This window comes from Panthera tigris, chromosome B1 (assembly GCF_018350195.1).
Source record: "Panthera tigris isolate Pti1 chromosome B1, P.tigris_Pti1_mat1.1, whole genome shotgun sequence".
In the NCBI taxonomy this organism is placed as follows: domain Eukaryota; kingdom Metazoa; phylum Chordata; class Mammalia; order Carnivora; family Felidae; genus Panthera; species Panthera tigris.
This window is the reverse complement of record NC_056663.1, coordinates 6,412,501-6,431,181: the sequence shown is the minus strand read 5'-3', so window position 1 is coordinate 6,431,181 and position 18,681 is coordinate 6,412,501. Positions and strand designations below refer to the sequence as shown.

At 41.9% G+C, this 18,681-nt stretch overlaps 2 protein-coding genes across 4 annotated transcripts in view; one reads left to right on the top strand and one right to left on the bottom strand.

The window, feature by feature from the left end:
• The window catches only part of MCPH1 (microcephalin 1), a 268,842-nt gene that overhangs the window by 71,376 nt on the left and 178,785 nt on the right, over nucleotides 1-18,681 (bottom strand). The window lies entirely within an intron of this gene.
• The window catches only part of ANGPT2 (angiopoietin 2), a 59,429-nt gene continuing 49,873 nt past the window's right edge, over nucleotides 9,126-18,681 (top strand). For both annotated transcript variants that reach the window (XM_042982861.1, XM_007089219.3), the window contains exon 1: nucleotides 9,126-10,030. In XM_042982861.1, the coding sequence (XP_042838795.1) occupies nucleotides 9,746-10,030 (285 nt within the window). In that variant the 5' untranslated portion in view covers nucleotides 9,126-9,745. The remainder of the gene's footprint in view (nucleotides 10,031-18,681) is intronic.

Here is an 18,681-nt window from a genome sequence, read left to right as displayed (position 1 = left end):
TTCAGACTAGTCTGCTCCCTCCCTCCGCAAAACACTCCCTTCCTTGGCTTCAGGCTCCCTCAGGGTAAATTCCAAATGCCTGGGTCGGGAGCTAGAAAGATGGGATCTCCAGGCTCATGCCTTCCCTGCACTCTGCTGGATTACATAATTACTCTTCAGTTGCCTGGTCTCATACTTTAATTACACATGCTTTTTCTTTGCCTGGAATGTAATCCTTCAATTTTGGTCTCTATGTTGGAGGAGGGATGAAAAGGTTCTTTTCTGTTAATTAATTAATTTGAAAGGGAGAGGGAAAGGGAGAGAGGGAGGATGAGCTGGGGGAGGGGTAGAGGCAGAGGGAGAGAATCCCAAGCAGGCTCCAGGCCCAGTGCAGAGCCCAACACGGGGATCGATTTCACAACCACGAGATCATGACCTGAGCCAAAATCAAGTCACATGCTTAACCAACGGAGCCACCCGGGTGCCCTGAAGGTCCTTTTTAAATAAGTGAAACATTTGGATCTAGACAGTCATTGAAAGTATTCTTGGCTGTTGACTCAGGCCGCATCTCTATTCTGGAGCCTTCCCGTGTGGTGCTCCTGCTCAGTACCCCCCCCCCCCAAGAACCACCAGGGCGGGGTCACAGCACTGTCCCTGTGTCCTGGAAGGTGGGTTTACCTCGTCAGACTGTAAAAAATTGCTACAACGATCAGGTCTCTAAACTCACCTCGTAACAGAGACAAACACAAAACTCTAGTGTTTTGACTGTTGCAATGGCACAGGCTTAACTCATTTGGGTAGTAACCTGGTCACCAGAGGATACTGAAATGGCTCCAGACTCTGTGTGTGGTAAACAAGTGCTTAAAAATGTTTTTTTCACTATGTGCACATACATACAACACACACACACACACACACACACGTGTAAGTAGGTGTGCAATTTCTGCATATGGTGTGGTGTTCTCTTGCATTAAAACTATACTGAAAGCATGCTGGGTTGTATACTAGTTGCTAATGATATTTATGCCCTATATCGCATGTCATTCCTATAAATAATCTTAATAAAACATGGATGGTTTTCCCTGTTATCTGTTATGAGGCCAGTAGAGGGAGCAGGTATTACAAGTGGATCTGGTACTTGTATTCTCATATAGACACCATCTCTAACAGGTTCTGTTTTAATTTTTATTGTAGTCAAGCAGGACTTTTTGACCAATAAATAAAAAAGATCACTGAAATATGCATCAGGATTTTGAGGAAAGGTAAACAGTATTTCTCTTTTGTAAATATTCTACTAGAATATTTATATAAATATTTTATATATATATATATATATATATATATATATATATATATATATACACATACACACACACATATAATTTTTTTTCCTTGAGGGAAACAGATGCCAGGAACTAGGCACCTTAACCCTGCTATAAATGTTCTGTTGCTATAGGCTTTGTACAATTTTCTTCCTTTCATTTTTTTCTTTTGTATCAGTCTTTCTTTGAATTTAGACCCTTTCCTTAAAATAAAATATTTTGGGAAGTATAGTTTATTATTAATAGAGCCCCAAAGAAACTGACATAGGGTTTAAGACAAAAAGTGGAGCATATACATATCAGATTTTTTAGGAAAGACTTAAATCATCAGTAGACAACCATACTTAAATTGACCAAGGAAACAAGAATGGCAATGGAGTATTTTTATATACTTGAATGCAAACATCGCTTCCTTTTATGCATAACTATTTCTTATACTTCTAATGTAATTCTTTAGAAACTATATATAATTCTTCAAAAATGAGTTTTTATACATGTAACTCCATAATCAACCCTAATTTCCCACAGGAAGATTTTTTTATATCAAGTCCGTTAGGCAGACAGGAATACCAAAAGGGGGTCATGTGCTGTTATTTTTTTACTTCTTTGACATAAGCAATTTTATTTATGTTAACCTATAACCGAGAGAGATAATATATCTTCATGTAAATAGCACATATGACATTTTTATCTCTTATTTTAAAAGGTTTCTCATAATTAAGATAAAAATTTTTATAAATTTAGATTAAACAAAGATTAATCAAGATGGCATTAAGCCACTTTCAAAGGAAAATTCATTCTGAGACAAATTTATATACTTCTTTAGTAGAATGGCCATGACAAAGAGACCAGGCACATTTTTCACAAGCACAGAATTTGAATTCCCTAAAACCTTGTTTAAATGAATTTAGGAACATTTAATGCAGAATTATAAGCCCACCTCAAAATCTCTCGTGAACCACTGTGTTAGTCAAAGGAAAGATTTTATTGACTTTGTATTGGTCATGGGTTTAACAGTAACCATTGACATCAATCTCCTGAAAGAAAATGTTTAGCATTTTTTTTTTCTGCGGGGAGAAAACAGGACATAGAATTACCGGCAAAAATATTATCAGGCTAATGCACTCATCTATTGTTTTAGAATTTTATCCACTGCCTTTTTAAAGTTATGACTTGGTATCTTGACCTTTTGGGCATTTTTGTTTGATGGGGAGATAAAATATTCCATAAAAATATTAGAGAATGAAAATATTTTAAAATCAAACAGCATTTGAGATAACTTTATATAACAGGAGAATTACATAAACTAAAATATTCCTAAAAATTCAGGGAATTTATGATGAAATCTTAAAAAAAAATAGTTACTTGGATATTTTCCAAGTTTCTAATAAATAAAAAGCTTTTTCTTTTCGATCTTTAAGGCTACATAGAATAGACAATGTGGCTTTAAAAAAACAAGCATGCTTCAGCAGATGCTGTGCTGGTTCATGGCACTACAAACTATAAAAGAGTCAGAAATCTTTTAAGTTTCCTTAAAAAACAGTCTGTTCTCTCCAAATGTCTTTCAGATGTCATTTCAGAGCAAATTCTCAGATAAGCTAGAATGAATGAGTCTTGGTACCTTTTTAATTGAACTAAGCTGAGTAAGAACGACATCCACCTGAGAAGTCACGTGAAAGGGATTTTTCTCATACGATTAACTCGGATTCTTCCATCAATATAACCCTCTAGCCAAGAGCCCCCATGGCTCTCGGTCAAACAAAAGTGAGGCAGCTGCAAGAAGACAGATAATTGTCACAGATAAGGCTGATGCTATCTAGGCCTCTGCCCTTTGGTCCCCGCACTCATTCCGGCTGCGTTGCGAATGAAAACAGGACTGGTAATGCAGGGGAAATGGCTGTTTCCCAGGAAAGGAAATTGCCTGAAAACACATCTGGCAAAGGGCTTTTTCTCCTCCTCTGGCAGGGAGATCTTTATTTTAACAAAATATACATTCCCTCACCTTCCACAAAGGTGAATTCTACGCAGCCTATGCCCCATTCTAAGTGGGTGACATTTAATTTGTTCTCTAAATACAATGGGCCAGCTTTTTTATGTCACATGCTATCTCCATTTAATTGCAACTGGGACAGGAAATTGTGCTAAACTAGGCATCATACTTCATTTCAGAACTGTGTGTGTTCTACAAGGTACATCATCGTCTGCTAGCTTCTTACATTGGATGAAACTAGCGAGCCAAAGACAGGAGAAAAAGGCTGTCAAAGCCAGGAAATTGAGAATGTAGCAAGAATATATATCAAGTTTAACTGATGCAGTTAGATAATCAGTGGGATTTCCAGAGATTCTATCCTCAGCTAGTTAACACAATTTGACTTTAAGTCCAAACTGACGTGTGCACTTCCGAGGCGACTTTCCCTGCTTACGAATACCACAGGTCCTGGATACTGAGGCAGGCACATGGCGGGGATCCACACAGGACCCAGCTCAAGATGACCAAAGGCTACAAACGGTCGATGGCAGTGAAACAGAGTCTGTTCACTGGGGATGTGTGTTTGTGCCGCACAGAGGTGACAGCCAGTAGGAAATGGCCCTCCAAAGACGTTCAAGTTTTGTCATGGTAAAATCGAGGTTAAAAACTATTGCTTTAAATTCTCCTTACACTCATCACCATTAACGGAGAAGAAGGGCACAGAGATGCACTGGGCTGGTGCGGTTCTTACCATCTCACTTCAGTGCGCCTTGATTTCTGTATCTGGGGGGACAAGAGTTATCTTCCACGGGTGCACGGTGTGCGCACGTACACTTTTTTTCCCCTTCCTTCTGTCTTTATGGTAACCTGTAAGGGGCCTTTTCTTTGGAACCTTTTTCAAATCTCATGACTGGGAATTATCTTTCACAGCCTGTCAAGTACAAGCTGTAATAGCATGATTAGCAGCTTGAGAGAGAGAGGCATCACCATAGTTTTTGCAAGTGGCTCTAGAGTCCAATGGTAGTTCAGGTCCAATACAACATGTATTCAAATTGAGTAGAAATAGAGGTCTTCTGTGACACTTACAAAGAAATCACTCTAGAGGGAGTGTGCTTTTGGAAAGCTGAAATACTAATTTTCTTCCTTCCTTCCTTCCTTCCTTCCTTCCTTCCTTCCTTCCTTCCTTCCATCCACCCATCCATCCATCCATCCATCCATCCTTTGTTTCTTCTAGCTGTGGCCACATCTTCAGCCCTCATTCATTATCCTATACAATTTGGAAATAAAAGTAGCAAAAATAACTTTCTCTAACAACAATTTTACGTCCAGTGAACTTTCTAATGGTTTTCCCTGTGCACCGAACATTAAATTGTACATAAACATGTGGACTGATTTTATTCAGCCAATTTTTAAAAAGCCAGGGAGAGGAGGGAGATGGACAAGATGTCCCCAGCATGCCAGGCAGGCGCCTGAGTGTCTTGAGTGTGCCTGACTGTCTACAAACGGTCCAAAATCAAAACAGAGTGTCCCAGCTTCATTTCTTAAGGTATTTCAGTACTGAGAGTCCCCCCTGTAGCAACATAACACTTTCCAGTTTCCAGTGAAGGCCACACTGGCCAAGCAGCCCGCCCCCGTCTCCATGCCCGAGGCGGGCAGGCAGCAGGGAGATAAAAGCGGTCTGCTCTGGTGAGGGCGATGGTGACCACGGCAGGCATGAGGTGAGCTCAGGAGGATCCGTGCAGACAGCACGGCAGGAGCCTTGTGCTCAAAGGTTCAACAGATGTGGGACATCCCTGTGCCTGTAAGTACCTGAGTACTTTCCAGGTGTTTTCCCATCAGGGATGGGGTTCTCAGAACAGACATTGGCTAGGCACACCTACTGGGATTTTAACAGTTCAGAAAGCAATGCCCATTCTGTGTCCACTTCCAAACCTTGGTCTGTGAAACAATTTTAACTATCCAGAGTTCAATACCGGACCTTAAACAGGCTCCCTGGACAACAGCAGAGGTCACATGGGCCTACCCAAAACTTCTATCTGGCCATCCATGGCTTGGGGGCTGCCCCATTTTGTGCTGATGGAAAGCCAGCATGCTTTTTTTGGTGGTGGGGTTCCTGAGACACCATTCAAAGAGAGCCTAAAGTCTGAGAGCCTCTGGGTGACCTGGGACCCCTGGAAGACTGTGGTGGGTCAGATTCCAAGATCCAGACAGAAGTCGGTCTACAGTTTGCCCGGACCTGCATTTCAGGAGGGGACAGGGAGGCCACCAACAAGGGGAGATTCTCAGGCATTTCCCACACATTAGAGCTTTTGTTCAGCAGGCCAAACCAAAGCATCGTCAGAGTTCTTGGTAATGCTAACCTCTGTCTTTGAGGAATAGGTAAGAGTGTTGTTCTTGGTGCCGTGAAATCTGATTTATATAGCAAAGTGCAAGGAAAACTCGAGACAGCTCTACAGAGAATAAATGGGAGCTTCCAAAACCTCAGCTGATGACATACAGTATGGGGAGAAAACAAACATTATTAAGAAAATAAATAGCACCACGCACAGCTGTTCGGCAGGACTGTTAGGAAAAAAAAGTGGTTGGGCAGGAAGGCAGCGTTTGGGAAGGCTGTAATAATATTTCCCATTTTATAGCTTCATCTGCCTTTGCTATCCTATCAGCAGGGCACTGAAGAAAACTCAAGATTCTCTTTGAAAATGAACAGTTAACAGTTCTGAGAAGCACTGTCCAGCCTCGTTTGAGCAGAGGGGGGCCTGGGCTGGGCCTGCTGTCCCCCAGGCTGGGGTAGGAGTTGTCACACAGCTATCTGTGGCCCAGTGCAGGAGGGTTAGCGGTTATCGTGCTCCTTCGTGAGGCTCCCCACCCAGATCTGCCTCCTCCCCCTCCTCCCCCCCCCACTCCTTCTCCTCCTCCTCTTCCTCCTCCTCCTCGAAGGAGGCTTACTGGCTCCCCTGTGTTGCCACAGGGGCTTTGCACATGCTCTCGGCATTTGCTCAGTGACCGACTGGGACAATCCATTGTGCAGTTCTGACTCCACGAGCACGTCCCCCGCCCCAGCTCCAACCATGTTCTGCCTCTGCTGTGCTGTGTCGCCTGCACTGGGCCCTGCCTGAGCCTGGTGTCTGCTTTCTACCAGAGTCTAGTTTCCAAGCAAGCTGTCCTTGCCTTGTGTTTTAGGTCCAGCTTCAAAGCGGCACTTTCCTTTTGGTCAAATGTTCCTGCCCTTCTCCGAAGTCCCTTTCCCCCATGCCTGGTCTCATGCTTCTCAATTCTTTAGGAAGCCACGCTGTGATCTGAGACATGGGATGGCTGCCTGTTTACACTGGCGACGCATTTAGAGTGGCCTCACTTGCCACGGCACGTCGCCCTGGACAGACTCCGCCAGGTTCTAACTCAGGGGCTGGGGAACTACAGCCTGTGGTCTGTATCAAACAGCTAAAGGGAGCTAAGAATGATTTTTACACTTTTATAAATGGCTGAAAACAATTCGGAGAAGAATATCTCAGGACATGTGAAAATTACAAGAAATTCACATTCCGGTGCGCACGAATAAAGCTCTGTCATCTAGGGATGGTCCACGGCGGCTTCCACGCTACCGTGGCAGAGCTGAGAAGTGGTGGCGGAGGCAGGATCGCCCGCAGAGCCTGAACTACTGACTGACCCATTTACACCACTTTTGCCGTCTCCTGGTCTACGTAGAGCTTCCCCACAACTCTCCGGTAATAATTCCCATTTGGGAACCTACCAAGAGCTGCTCAACGCACATTCTGAGCTGGAAGGGGCAGACAAGGAGGGATCCATGCCACCGCCTGTGGGGCCAGTGCCCCTGCAGCAGCCACACCCCCCTTCGGATTGCCGTCCCCGTCCCTCCTACCAGGCCCTATTCGTTCATGGGTGTCTACCTCACCCCATTAGCTGTGTCTCTGCAGCTCGGGAGCATTAACATCCACCCCCAGCACCCAGCAGGGGCTCTGACACAAACGAGCAAACGAGAAGTACTTGGGGTATAGCCTCTTCCTGTGGCTACTTTTTTAAACCACCCTACTTGCCTGGGAGACAGATGAGTGATTTTTCGAATGGGGACACGCAGTGTGTGCCCGATGTTTCTGCTTCACGTTGGGAGAATGACACAGCTATAATAGTAGTGGAACAACTAATTTCCAATGAATAGCAAATACGGAAGTACTAGTCCTAAATAATATTACTAGTCTGTATCGTTTTAATCCTCAAAGGCACTACAGCGAAAGAATCCTTTTGTTTTGTGAAAAAGCGGAGGCCTGGAGAAGTCAGCAGTGGTTAGCTTCAGGTCTGGGAGAATCAGGGTTCTTACGCAGGGCTCTTCAGAGACTATCTGCTTCCCCCTACAGTCAGTCGCCTGAATGGGTACATTTTCTTTAATTTCTTCCTTCAGTGGAAACCATGTACCAGAATCGTGGTGGACTCAAACCATCTCTTCTGCTATAAGACCCTCCTGGGGCATGAGTTCTAGCCTTCCCGAGTGACAGAACCCTCTGGGAGGTCTGGGAATCCCTTCTCAGGAAATGACATGTGCTACTTTATTCGGATGTTAAGTAACAAGATCCAGGGATGAGTCTGGTGACAATGTAGTGCTGAGCTGACAGCTTGAGATACTGTAACTAGAACAGCTAAGATTTCTATTGATGAAAAAGCCACAGGTATTGATCACTGTTGCTTAGGACCAATTCACAGTTAAAGGAGAGGCTACTTCAGGTAGAGTTTGGTGAAGAATAAAGACATAGTTTTTGTCTCCGAAGTTCATGGACCCCATTAATTGTGTCCATGGACCTCAGGTGAAGAACCGCAGCTCTAGAAGTAATGTGGGGGGAGCCAGCCAGTGCGTAGGAGGGCTGTTTTTAAAGGTCTATTTAGGTCTCTTGAAAACACACATTCCAGGAAAACAGAATTCACCATACAAATTTCACAAGCACCCAAGAATTAAAAACGTAATTCTGGAATGCTCTGAAAGCGGATCGTGCACGATACAGACGGAAACAGACTTTTGTGGGTAGACGGGTCCATCAGGTCGCTGTGCCGATAGGCTGCCACTGAACGGGGAGAACAAATCCTGCGCACAAATCCTGAGATAGAAACAGACCGTGGGCAAAGATTCCGAGTTTTTTCCCTATGTGCACTCTGGCTGGTTAGCATAGCATTAATCCCTAAAGTATTAAGTTTGTGTTATTAAAGGAAGTCACCCCGGGGACTGAAAGAGCCATAGACTTGAAATAGAAAAATCCTGGGAGCTAATGCAACCCTTGAATTTTACACACAAGGACAGGAGAGCTCAATTAAAAAGGAGAGGTGATTTGCCTGAGTCCAATATGGAGTGGGGCTGAGTGAACCGGTCCTGGAAAAAAAACATGACAAAATAATGGGATTTGAGCAAAACCTGATCTAAAACAGGAAAAGTCTGTGTTCCTCTCTCACCAGCATCTTAAATGAAATTCTGATTTCTGTCTGTATTGTAATCTGATGGACCATTAATCTGTCTAGTATGTTTTAGTTTGAATACTGAAGTGGATATTTTGTTTAAAAGATTCAGTGTCAGAGCTCAGAAACTGATTTCCCCAACACAAGCCAATAAAGCGAGATCTTCTCATCCAACCGTTTTCAAATGAAAATTCTGTACATGTAACTAAGAGTTCAAAAATCAAGTAAGACCAACGAAACTATTTTCCCTATGGAAAGGCAAAGCGTTTACAAGAGCGAGACTTCTTCTTCCTCTTTGTTTGTAATAACAAAAATAAACCAAAGTCCTGACATATTTGTAGTATTTTTATTCCTAAAGGAAAAAACAGGAACTTTCATTGTGCTTTAAAGTTATTACCCTAGATATTTTACCAGCTTAGCACTGTGAAATCAGTTTCAGACATGAGAGACCCACTTCTCTCTCTAGGAAATACTCAATTAGGGTGGTGCCTCTGCAAATACCCAGGGGTCCTGTAGCTGATCCGTGCTTCCCAGAGGGTTTCTGCAGCATATAGCCCTGGTTGGACAGCACACACATGCTCGGATTTTTCCTGTTGCCTGGCTAGTGACCCCCCTACAGGAAGATAACAAGCAAGCCAGGAGGGCGGAGCAGCTCGCGACACATGTCTGCCCGCTCTTATCAACTTATCTTATAAGGAAAGTGATTGATGCAGATCCTGACACCCAGAACCTGAGGGAAGAGAAACAAGGAAGCATTAACTCTGATCTGTAAGGGGAAGACAGCCCTCAGGAGTGAGCAGGGTTATTCTTTCTACTGCGATCTGACAGTTCACTGCAGGACGGGAGGGAAGACCAGCGTGAACAATCACGTTCCTGCTAGAAAAGGAGGGAAGAGACTCCCACTGATGGACCTTACACCATGGCAGCGGAGCCCTGCCTCTGAGAGGGCAGCTTAGGAGTGGGATTCCTATGTGCCTTCCAGTTTGCTGAACTGCTGCTTTACTCCCGAAAGAAAGAAAGAATGTGGCAGCTTGTTTTCTTTACTTTGAGCTGTGATCTTGTCCTAGCCGCAGCCTATAACAACTTTCGGAGAGGCATGGACAGCATGGGGAAAAGGCAGTATCAGGTTCAGCAGGGGTCCTGCAGCTACACTTTCCTCCTGCCGGAGACAGACAACTGTCGCTCGACTAGCTCCTACGCGTCCAGCGCTGTGCAGAGGGACTCACCACTAGATTATGACGACTCCGTGCAGAGGCTACAAGTGCTGGAGAACATCATGGAAAACAACACTCAGTGGCTAATGAAGGTAGGAAAACAAAAATCATTTTTATTTGGTGAATGGTGGAAGCTAATTAAGATCAGCTCAGTTTTCACGGCCAAAAAAAAAAAAAAAAAAAGAAAAGAAAAAAAAATCATAAAACCGAAAAAGAGACAAACAACAAACCCCAGGCAACTGATTAGCGCAGGGGAGAGACGGTGACTCCCACCTTTGAATGAATTATCGTTTCTTTTATTCTGTCCCAGGGTGTAAAGTAGTCGTGGGTGAAAAGCGAAAAGGATTATCTGAGAAGAATGCCAGAATCAACAGAGCACAATCTCTGAGTTAGGAATCTTTATTTAATAAAGGAGAGGAAGTGTACCTCTCTGCAAAACGTGTAGGCTGTGTTGTTTGTGTAAGTGGTTTAAACTCAGTAACACCCATTGCCGGGGATGTTATAAACTGGTTGCAGGCATGAGAGGGAAGCCATAAGCGACTGCAGCCCGGGAGCCAGGAAAAACGTGACAATCATGTTAATTACTGATCCATAACGGATGGAGTAAAGTGCTTTACCAATTTCCTGAATTTATTTACTAAAATAGATTGTTACTCTTGGTAAATGAGAGGAAATTAAATAAAGCAGATTTCAATGTTTCTCAGAATCTGAGGGCTTGACTCTGAAGGGTTTGCCATTAGGTGAATGGGGTAGGCATAACCTCAGGCGTCTGGGGTTCTTCAGCACCCAGCCCCTTAGCTCCAGCAGCAGGCTGTGAAGGTCCACCCCACGTGGGACGGGCGCGCAGGGCATTTTGCTGCAGCAAATGCCATGACGAGATGGTCATGTTCTCAGGGCTATGATGCTATATAGTTTCACAGACTTTTCATAGAGGGTTGAACCAAAACAGGATATTGCAAACTCACTTTTTCTTTCCCAAGTGATCATTTTCCCATGTAAATGTGGGCACTGTTTATACAAAACCCAAAATCACCCTGAGATTTTTCTTGATATGGACCATACATATATAGTCTAAAGGAGGCTTAAACAAGTTGTATAAATAGGTTACTCGTTACATATTACAATGACATTACGTCACAACGCTTACATGGTAGAGAAGGTACTATTTAATGAGCTGATTTCACCTGGTTCGAGACCTTGCCCCAGAAAGAATTCTCGATCTTTCATTTCACCATCAGCTTTCTGTTAGGATACTTTATCTTAATCTTAGAATAGATCTTGGCTCCAAATCTGTGTTTCTCATTAGCTGTCCTACCTTCAGAGAGGAAACGACTCAAGTTATTGCTTGAGTCTAAGCCGCAATGAATGAGTGCTCTCAGCTCTGAGTTCACTGCAACCAGAGAGTCGCTTGAATCCAGAAACAGAGAACAACAAACACTCATCAGAAAGGCCTGCTGTATAATACACAACTCATAACTAATTGTCTTTGAAGGCACTGGCCCTTCTGGGCTAATTCTCCCATAGGTTTCCCTCTTTTCCTAACGAGGTTCCTGTGGTATGCTCTTTTCAAATGCTCAGTAATTCATAGATGTGTATAAAATAAGCTGTTCGTTCACTGATGCACTTTAAAAAAAAAAAGTACACGGCAGCACAGGTTCAAATGCTTGGAAGACAGACTATATCCTAAGTATCTTCTCACTCTGACTTCCCATTTCTTCTCAAACTGTCATGTCCATGCTGAACATCCACAACATCCGCTGCGGTTACGCCAGGGCGAAGAGCCACGGTGAGGGATGAAACATACATCATACATAGTAAACATTCTAATCTGCCCGGCTGGTAAATCATCTCTTAAAATAAACAGTCAAGAAACATAAAAGAATGTTTTGCCAAATGCAAGACTGCTAAATTGCATTTGCTTAATGAAGCCCACAGTAAGTATACCTGGAAAACTCCATAGTCAAAGCTCATATTTCTTTCTAAGATAAACAACTGCCTTCTTAGACCTTTGAAACACTGTTTAAAGAAAGAAAGGGACAAGAAATTCTACATGAAGACAGCAACATTTTTTTCCTTTCCAGGTTCAAGTAGTAAATATTTGAACAGTAGCACAATGGCATTGCTGAATTCTTTCCCTAGCTAGCTAGCTAAATATCACCGAGGATGACTTAATGTTTATCTTTTCATCAGCTCGGCACCTGCTCACCTGTCCTATCTCGGGGATGTGCACCTGAGAAAGACAGCTTGTGCCCACCCACTCTGTTCACAGGCTTCTGGTGTGGCAATGAAAGCAAAGAAAGCAAATATGAAACCTGTTTAGAGTGGTTGAATGTAACCTCTCTGCTTGTTTTTTATTTCTGTGTTTTGTCACCTGTGATAATAATCACCGCTTTTCTCATAAGGGAGAAAATAATATATAATGGGATGATAGATAAAGCCACAGGATTAAAGGTTTAACATCACAGTCTATAACATGTATTCCTAGATTATCCTGGAGAGAAAAAGCACATTCCTCTGTTTTTCATTGTTTTGCATGGTTCCTTTCCTTTAGGGCTGTTTGTGTGTGTGTGTTTTTAATGTTTTCATATTTCCTTTTTCTCCCTGATCAACACTAAAAAGTAGAGGGTATGTGGCGGGGGTGGGGGTGGGGGATGGGGAAACTTTAAGATTTTAAGAAAAGTTGTTAAGAATGAAAATAACACCAAGTTTCTGGTTAATTTCGGGACCGAGGACTAGCAGTTCATCTCCTCAGTGGTTAGCTTTGCCTCAGGAGCGTGGACTAGGAAAGCTGTTTTGCACATTATCAAAAGATGCCACACTGCCCCTTTAATGTGCCAGGCAAAGGAAGTGTGAGACTTCTGAATGAGTGCGGAGTAATATGAATGGAACAATACAGGGAGGGCTCACTTTCTGCTCAGTGGTTAAACAAGCATAAGATAGTTTACCAAATGCAACCCAATGACCTAAAAAAACATTATATGTCATATTCCCTTGCTAATCCTGTGACTATCCTAAACCTCTGCCCCAGTGATATTAAACTCACTTTATAAAAACTGACAAATAACTTAGCAAAGTGGATTTTATCTTGCCTGGAGACCGAATGTATTTTTTTTTCCGATAAGAGGAAATAGGGAAAGGAAATAAACAATTATTTCACACTGATGAATACTTCAAATTTATAAACAACTGCAAAGTCTATTGTGCTTTAAAACACAATGTTTTGAAAAATAAAGCTAATGCCTATTAAATCGATGTAAACATTTCCTCTGTCATTTTTTTTTTCTTTTTTTAAGAAGAGAAGTACAGGCTGAGCACTGTACACGTGAACTGAGGGCCTTTTCTTTCTCTAAAGCCAGTAGTGATAGATCCTTTCAATAAGGAATGAGAATCGTTGCGCTTCAGGAGCTGCATAGGAAACGATGCACTTTAGCTCCTAAAACACAAAGTTGCTGCCCCTGGGAAGAGCTGTTGGTGACCAGCCTGTCCCCATCCCTGAGGGGGAGAGGGTGTGTGTGTGTGTGTGTGTGTGTGTGTGTGTGTTTTATCACGTGTGGTTGCTAAACACTCCTTAGCTGTGTATGCAAACAAACAGACAAACAAACAAACCAGAGCTTCATTCACCAAAGAAAAAAACCAATCCTACCATACCCATAGCCAGCAGTGTCCTGCCCTACCAGAGCAGGACCACCATTCCTGGGCTGTTGTCTGTTGTATTTTCAATCACGAAACAGGACTGTGTTCAGTAGGAGAGGTAAATTTTGTGCATGCGGGTAACCTGAAGGAAGCCTCTATTTAAGAAGGCAGGGAAATGATTACTGTTATTTAATTATATATTAACATCATTATAGTAAGGGAGGAAGAGATGATTAAAGTTTCACTCTGGTAGGAGAAATACAATATATTTAACTTTGGGAAATGCAGGCATAATATAATGTTTACTATGTATTATGTAAGATATACAGTATGATACGTGGTCACTTTGTATAGTATATAAATGTACTAAATTTTTACTATATATATGTGTTTTATATATATATATATATATATATATATATATATATATATATATATATATATATATATATATATAGCGTTTGCTTTCCATGGTCAAGTAGTCTCTGCTTGTATTTTTTTAAATATTTTTTAATGTTTATTTTGGAGAGAGAGGGAGAGAGAGGGAGAGAGAGGGAGAGAGAGGGAGAGAGAGGGAGAGAGAGAGAAAGCGAGCATGAGCAGGGGAGGGGCAGAGAGAGCGGGAGACACAGAATCCTTACCAGGCTCCAGGCTTCGAGCTGTCAGTACAGAGCCTGATGCAGGACTTGAGCTCACCAACTGTGAGATCATGACCTGAGCCAAAGTCGGACACTCAACAGACTTGAGCCACCCAGGCACCCCAAGTAGTCTCTGCTTATTAAACGAGGCTTCTGACACGCTGCATGAACTATGTAGGTACCACTCTATGGGCAGAAGATTATTTGCCTATAGAGTCTAGAAGTGGGAAATGGACTTGTGTACACAACTTCCATAATATCCTACTTCCTGTTCAGACACTAAATAATCCAGAAGGTCTCCATGTTAAAATTTGAAAACTGGTTTATTTTAACAGCATAGTTCTTTACAGTTTATAAACAGATTGTGATCCAATAGTTTATCTGTAAGTCAGTTACTGTATAGGAACCTGAAAAAAAATAATGACCTTATCAATGGAGCTCATATGCTCAGGCTGGCCTAGAGTGCCGATTTTAATCTATAATTGAACTTTTATATATTTATAATTGAAAAAAAAAACAGTTTCAATCAACCCTACCACCATATGGATAACTTAAGAAAATATGAAAGTACTATATGGGCAATGTAAAATAAACAAGTCAAACCATTAGAACAGTAGAAAATAGGAAGTAAATTCTCCTTTTCCCTGTGCTTCAGCCCTTTCTCCAGATGAGCACTTAAGAGATTTACACCAGCCCTTTATTGTAACAAATTTAATATGAAAAGGCAGGAATTTCCTTCTTCTTAAAATGTGTACAGTGGCATACCACTGTGGCATGATCCAAAACCTTTTTTGGCTCACAAATGACGTGATAAGAGGTTAAAAGAAAGAGATTTTATTTAGGGAAAAAGAGCAAAATTTGGAAGACTGAGGTAAAGGAGAAAAGGAGAATATGAAGTAAAGGTGTGTAGGTGTGTGTGTGTGTGTGTGTGTGTGTGTGTGTGTGTGTGTGTGAGAGAGAGAGAGAGAGGGAGGGAGGGAGGGAGGGAGGGAGGGAGGTGGGAGCAGACAGAGGCCAGGGGGAGAGACTACCCTTGAGGGCTCAATCAAGATAAGGAAAAGGGCAGTATTATGGTATGACCATTTTGAAAGAAAGAAGATAGTTAATACTGCTCCATATTCTGGCCTCCAAGTGACACCAGGGCCGGCAAAGCTTTGTGGATCTCCTGAACTGAGATCAAGAGGCTATATGCAATGAATCATGGACATCATTTTTCAAATCAGGTGCTCAGAACTTGCAGAATATCTGTATTACTTAATGATAGTAACAACTCTGCAAACCATTGTCTCTCTTATCATAAATATATACATATGTATGCTTATTATATACATCTATTCCTATAAAATATAATTTATTTTTTATTAAACATAAAATAAGAAGTTATATATGTACTCTCTTTCCACTACATCCTTCTGTGACTTAAATGAACTCGACAATAAGATTTTTCTCCTAAATTATTCTAGAATTCTTCTGATACAAAGAGAGCCACTCAACTTTCCAGTCACACTTTTATCACTAAAGCAGCAGTAGTAATATTAACAGGGGACTGCTACCAGGGAGCACCGAGTCACTTTAGGGCACTTTCTGCACCTTACCCCATTTTGTCCCAAGACTGTCTCTAGAACACAGGCATGGTAGATAGAATCCTATTTTTTTAATCACTTATAAACATGGGTTAAGATAATATCAATGTGCTCTGCAGTTTGGAAGTCTCGTGCAGATTACCTAGAGAGGAAAACAAACATGGAAAAGCACGCACATCCCCTCCTTGGACAAAACCCAGTATTTTCCATGGGGCTGGAAACTGTTGAGAGAGGTGGGAATGAATATGAATATAGTTCACTTCTTAGTTCACTAATGTAACTGAGTGAATGCCATTCTGCCCCCTGCCACCCCTGCTGGGCAGGAGTCATTAACGGGCATTTGTTTGCTCCGCAAATATTTACTGGAAGCCTACGTGTGTCCAGGCAGCATTCTGGGTGCTCGGAGTAAATCAGTGAAGCAAAGTCCGTGACTAAGGGTCTCGCCCTGGTGGGGACGGGCTACGTTAGCCAGTGGCGTTCCTGGCAGAACGTGTGCCAGGAGGTGGTGAAGCGCGCACACGCAACCAGGGAGTGGGAAGAGAAGGAACCCGTTGAGGAGAGGAGGAGTGCCGAGCGCAGAGGCACCGCGTTCACAGTTCGGTCATTCCACTGAAACCTGTTTCATAGGAGGAAAATCAATTCAAACTACTTCTAGTTGGTCCTTTTCCTTGTCGCCAAGGTGATACATGGTTATTACAGAAAACAGAGTACGCCAAGAGTTTCCATCATTCTGAAATGACCATCCTTAATATTTAGCTAAGCATACAGATGCTTAGATATGTATGATTATTTTTAAAAGTGCTGTATATATTGTAGTATTATATAAACTTATACCTACTTGATAATTTGTGGGGTTTTTTTAATGACAAATAAAAAAGAAAGTAGGTCTGAGAGGTTAAATAACTTGGTTGATACCCTAAGTCGGCAATGCAATAAGTTCCCCCCACCTAGAAGTCCCGTCTCAGGCAGGCACAGAGCATGCTTTAGCCTTGTAACACCAGGGCACTTCAGCAGGCTTGGCACATGATGGCTACTGAGTGGACAGCCTCATTATCAAATGTTTACAGGTAAGAGATGTAACTGTTTCTATATAAGAATACTGTCAAAGCTAGTAAGGGGGGAAAGAAAAAGCGATCGGGAATATCTTGTGTGTAAAGTAATTTCCCCAAATTCCACTTCGTAGATAAGAAACGTAAACACAAATTATATGATAACCAAGAGAAAGTATCGTGTGGAATCTGACATACCGTACATAAGGTAACAACCCTTTTCTAGAAGTTGCCTGAAGGCGACTTCCTGAATTTCACAGTACCACTTGGAAGTTCAGACGAATATAAAATTCAGTCTCAGGAAAGTAATGTGTGAGCTTCTCTGTCCTCTGTTTGATTTTAAAATCACCTGGTATTCTACAGATAGGTATAACCAAAAATACTTTGATGTTGGCATGGTATTGATGCTTAAAATGAGAAAATAATATAAAGCTCAATGATTTGATGTAATCAAAACAGTAAAAAATCATTTTCACAGGTAGTGTTCTAGAGTAAAAGTTTCAACATTTACTGGAATTAAAATGACTGTTTTAATGTACGGTTGAAAAAAAAAAAGGGACAAACTCTCCTCCACCACCTGAACTCTGAGGCAGGTATACCAGCTGTCTTCAAATTAATATTTTAATTAGATATTGCCCCATGAAACCACCTTTCTTTCTTATCCTAATCTTGGCACCCACCAGTTGATGGAAGATGTGAAACCCTATTAAAATCCCCTGAGGAGTGGGTCTAATCCTTTTACCATCCTGCCTCCTTCAATGAGCCACAACCATTATCTTCGTTATTGAACTAGAACCCAATTAAAACCTCTGTGGGACCAGCCCTGGGGGGAGCATGGGGCGGTAATTACTTTTGCTCCAAAATCAGCTTCAATCCTCCCTTTGAGGAACTTTTCCCAGTCTGTGAATTGCTTGGGGAATCTTCACGTTAACCTGACAACTTAACACCACAAAGTATTCGTATTCAATATTTAATCTTTAAAAAACCATCAATCAAGAAAACTAAGTATATACGTTAAGAATATAACCTGATATTTATTAACACATAATGTTACATTTTTTTCGCGGACAATGGTGATTTTTAACGGAAAAGATATCAAGATACCTAAATCTTAGACAATATTTCATCATGTTTAGCCAGTTTCTTTGAGAATGCATCATTTTATAACTGAATATTCATAATAGTTATTTATTATAGGTAGAGAATATTAATAAAGTCTTAAAAGGAGGCAAGCATTCAACCTCTCCATTTCTTAATTTTGTCACATTCTGTCTAGAACATATTATCACTTGTTCACATACTAATGGTCTTCATGTAAGGGGGGCTGTTCCAGCAGGGTGACTTAATCTGGTGATTAGCCTGGTGACATCCACAGCTCCCCGTCTTAAGTACTCCATACTCCAGGATGTGCATTAGTACCTTCATTATGATCGTTCCTGCAAATTCCAGGAATGAAGGGTACATCTGAATTGTGGATTAGCCTCTGGATGTTACTAACTAATACTAAGCACTGGGCTCAAGACACTCCACTCCAGAGATTTCTGCTGTGGCAGCCAAAAGCACATCTGGGTAGTTAGGTTGAAAGCAAAGAGGAAAAAAAAATGTCTGGTGAAATGGTCTAATTTCATGAATCCACATCAAGGAGGCCATACTCTTCAGTATAACCTACTGAATTGTGTAGGACTCTGTAAAGGACAGTTAATCTGATGGTCTTTCTGTTCCAAGACCTGGTAGAGGGCTACGGAGGCCGCCATCTCCCCTTGCCCTGAGGAGCCTCTGAGGTCCTCAAGACCCACTATCCTGAAGCAACAAGGAAGAGATGGAAAGAAAAAAAAAGAAA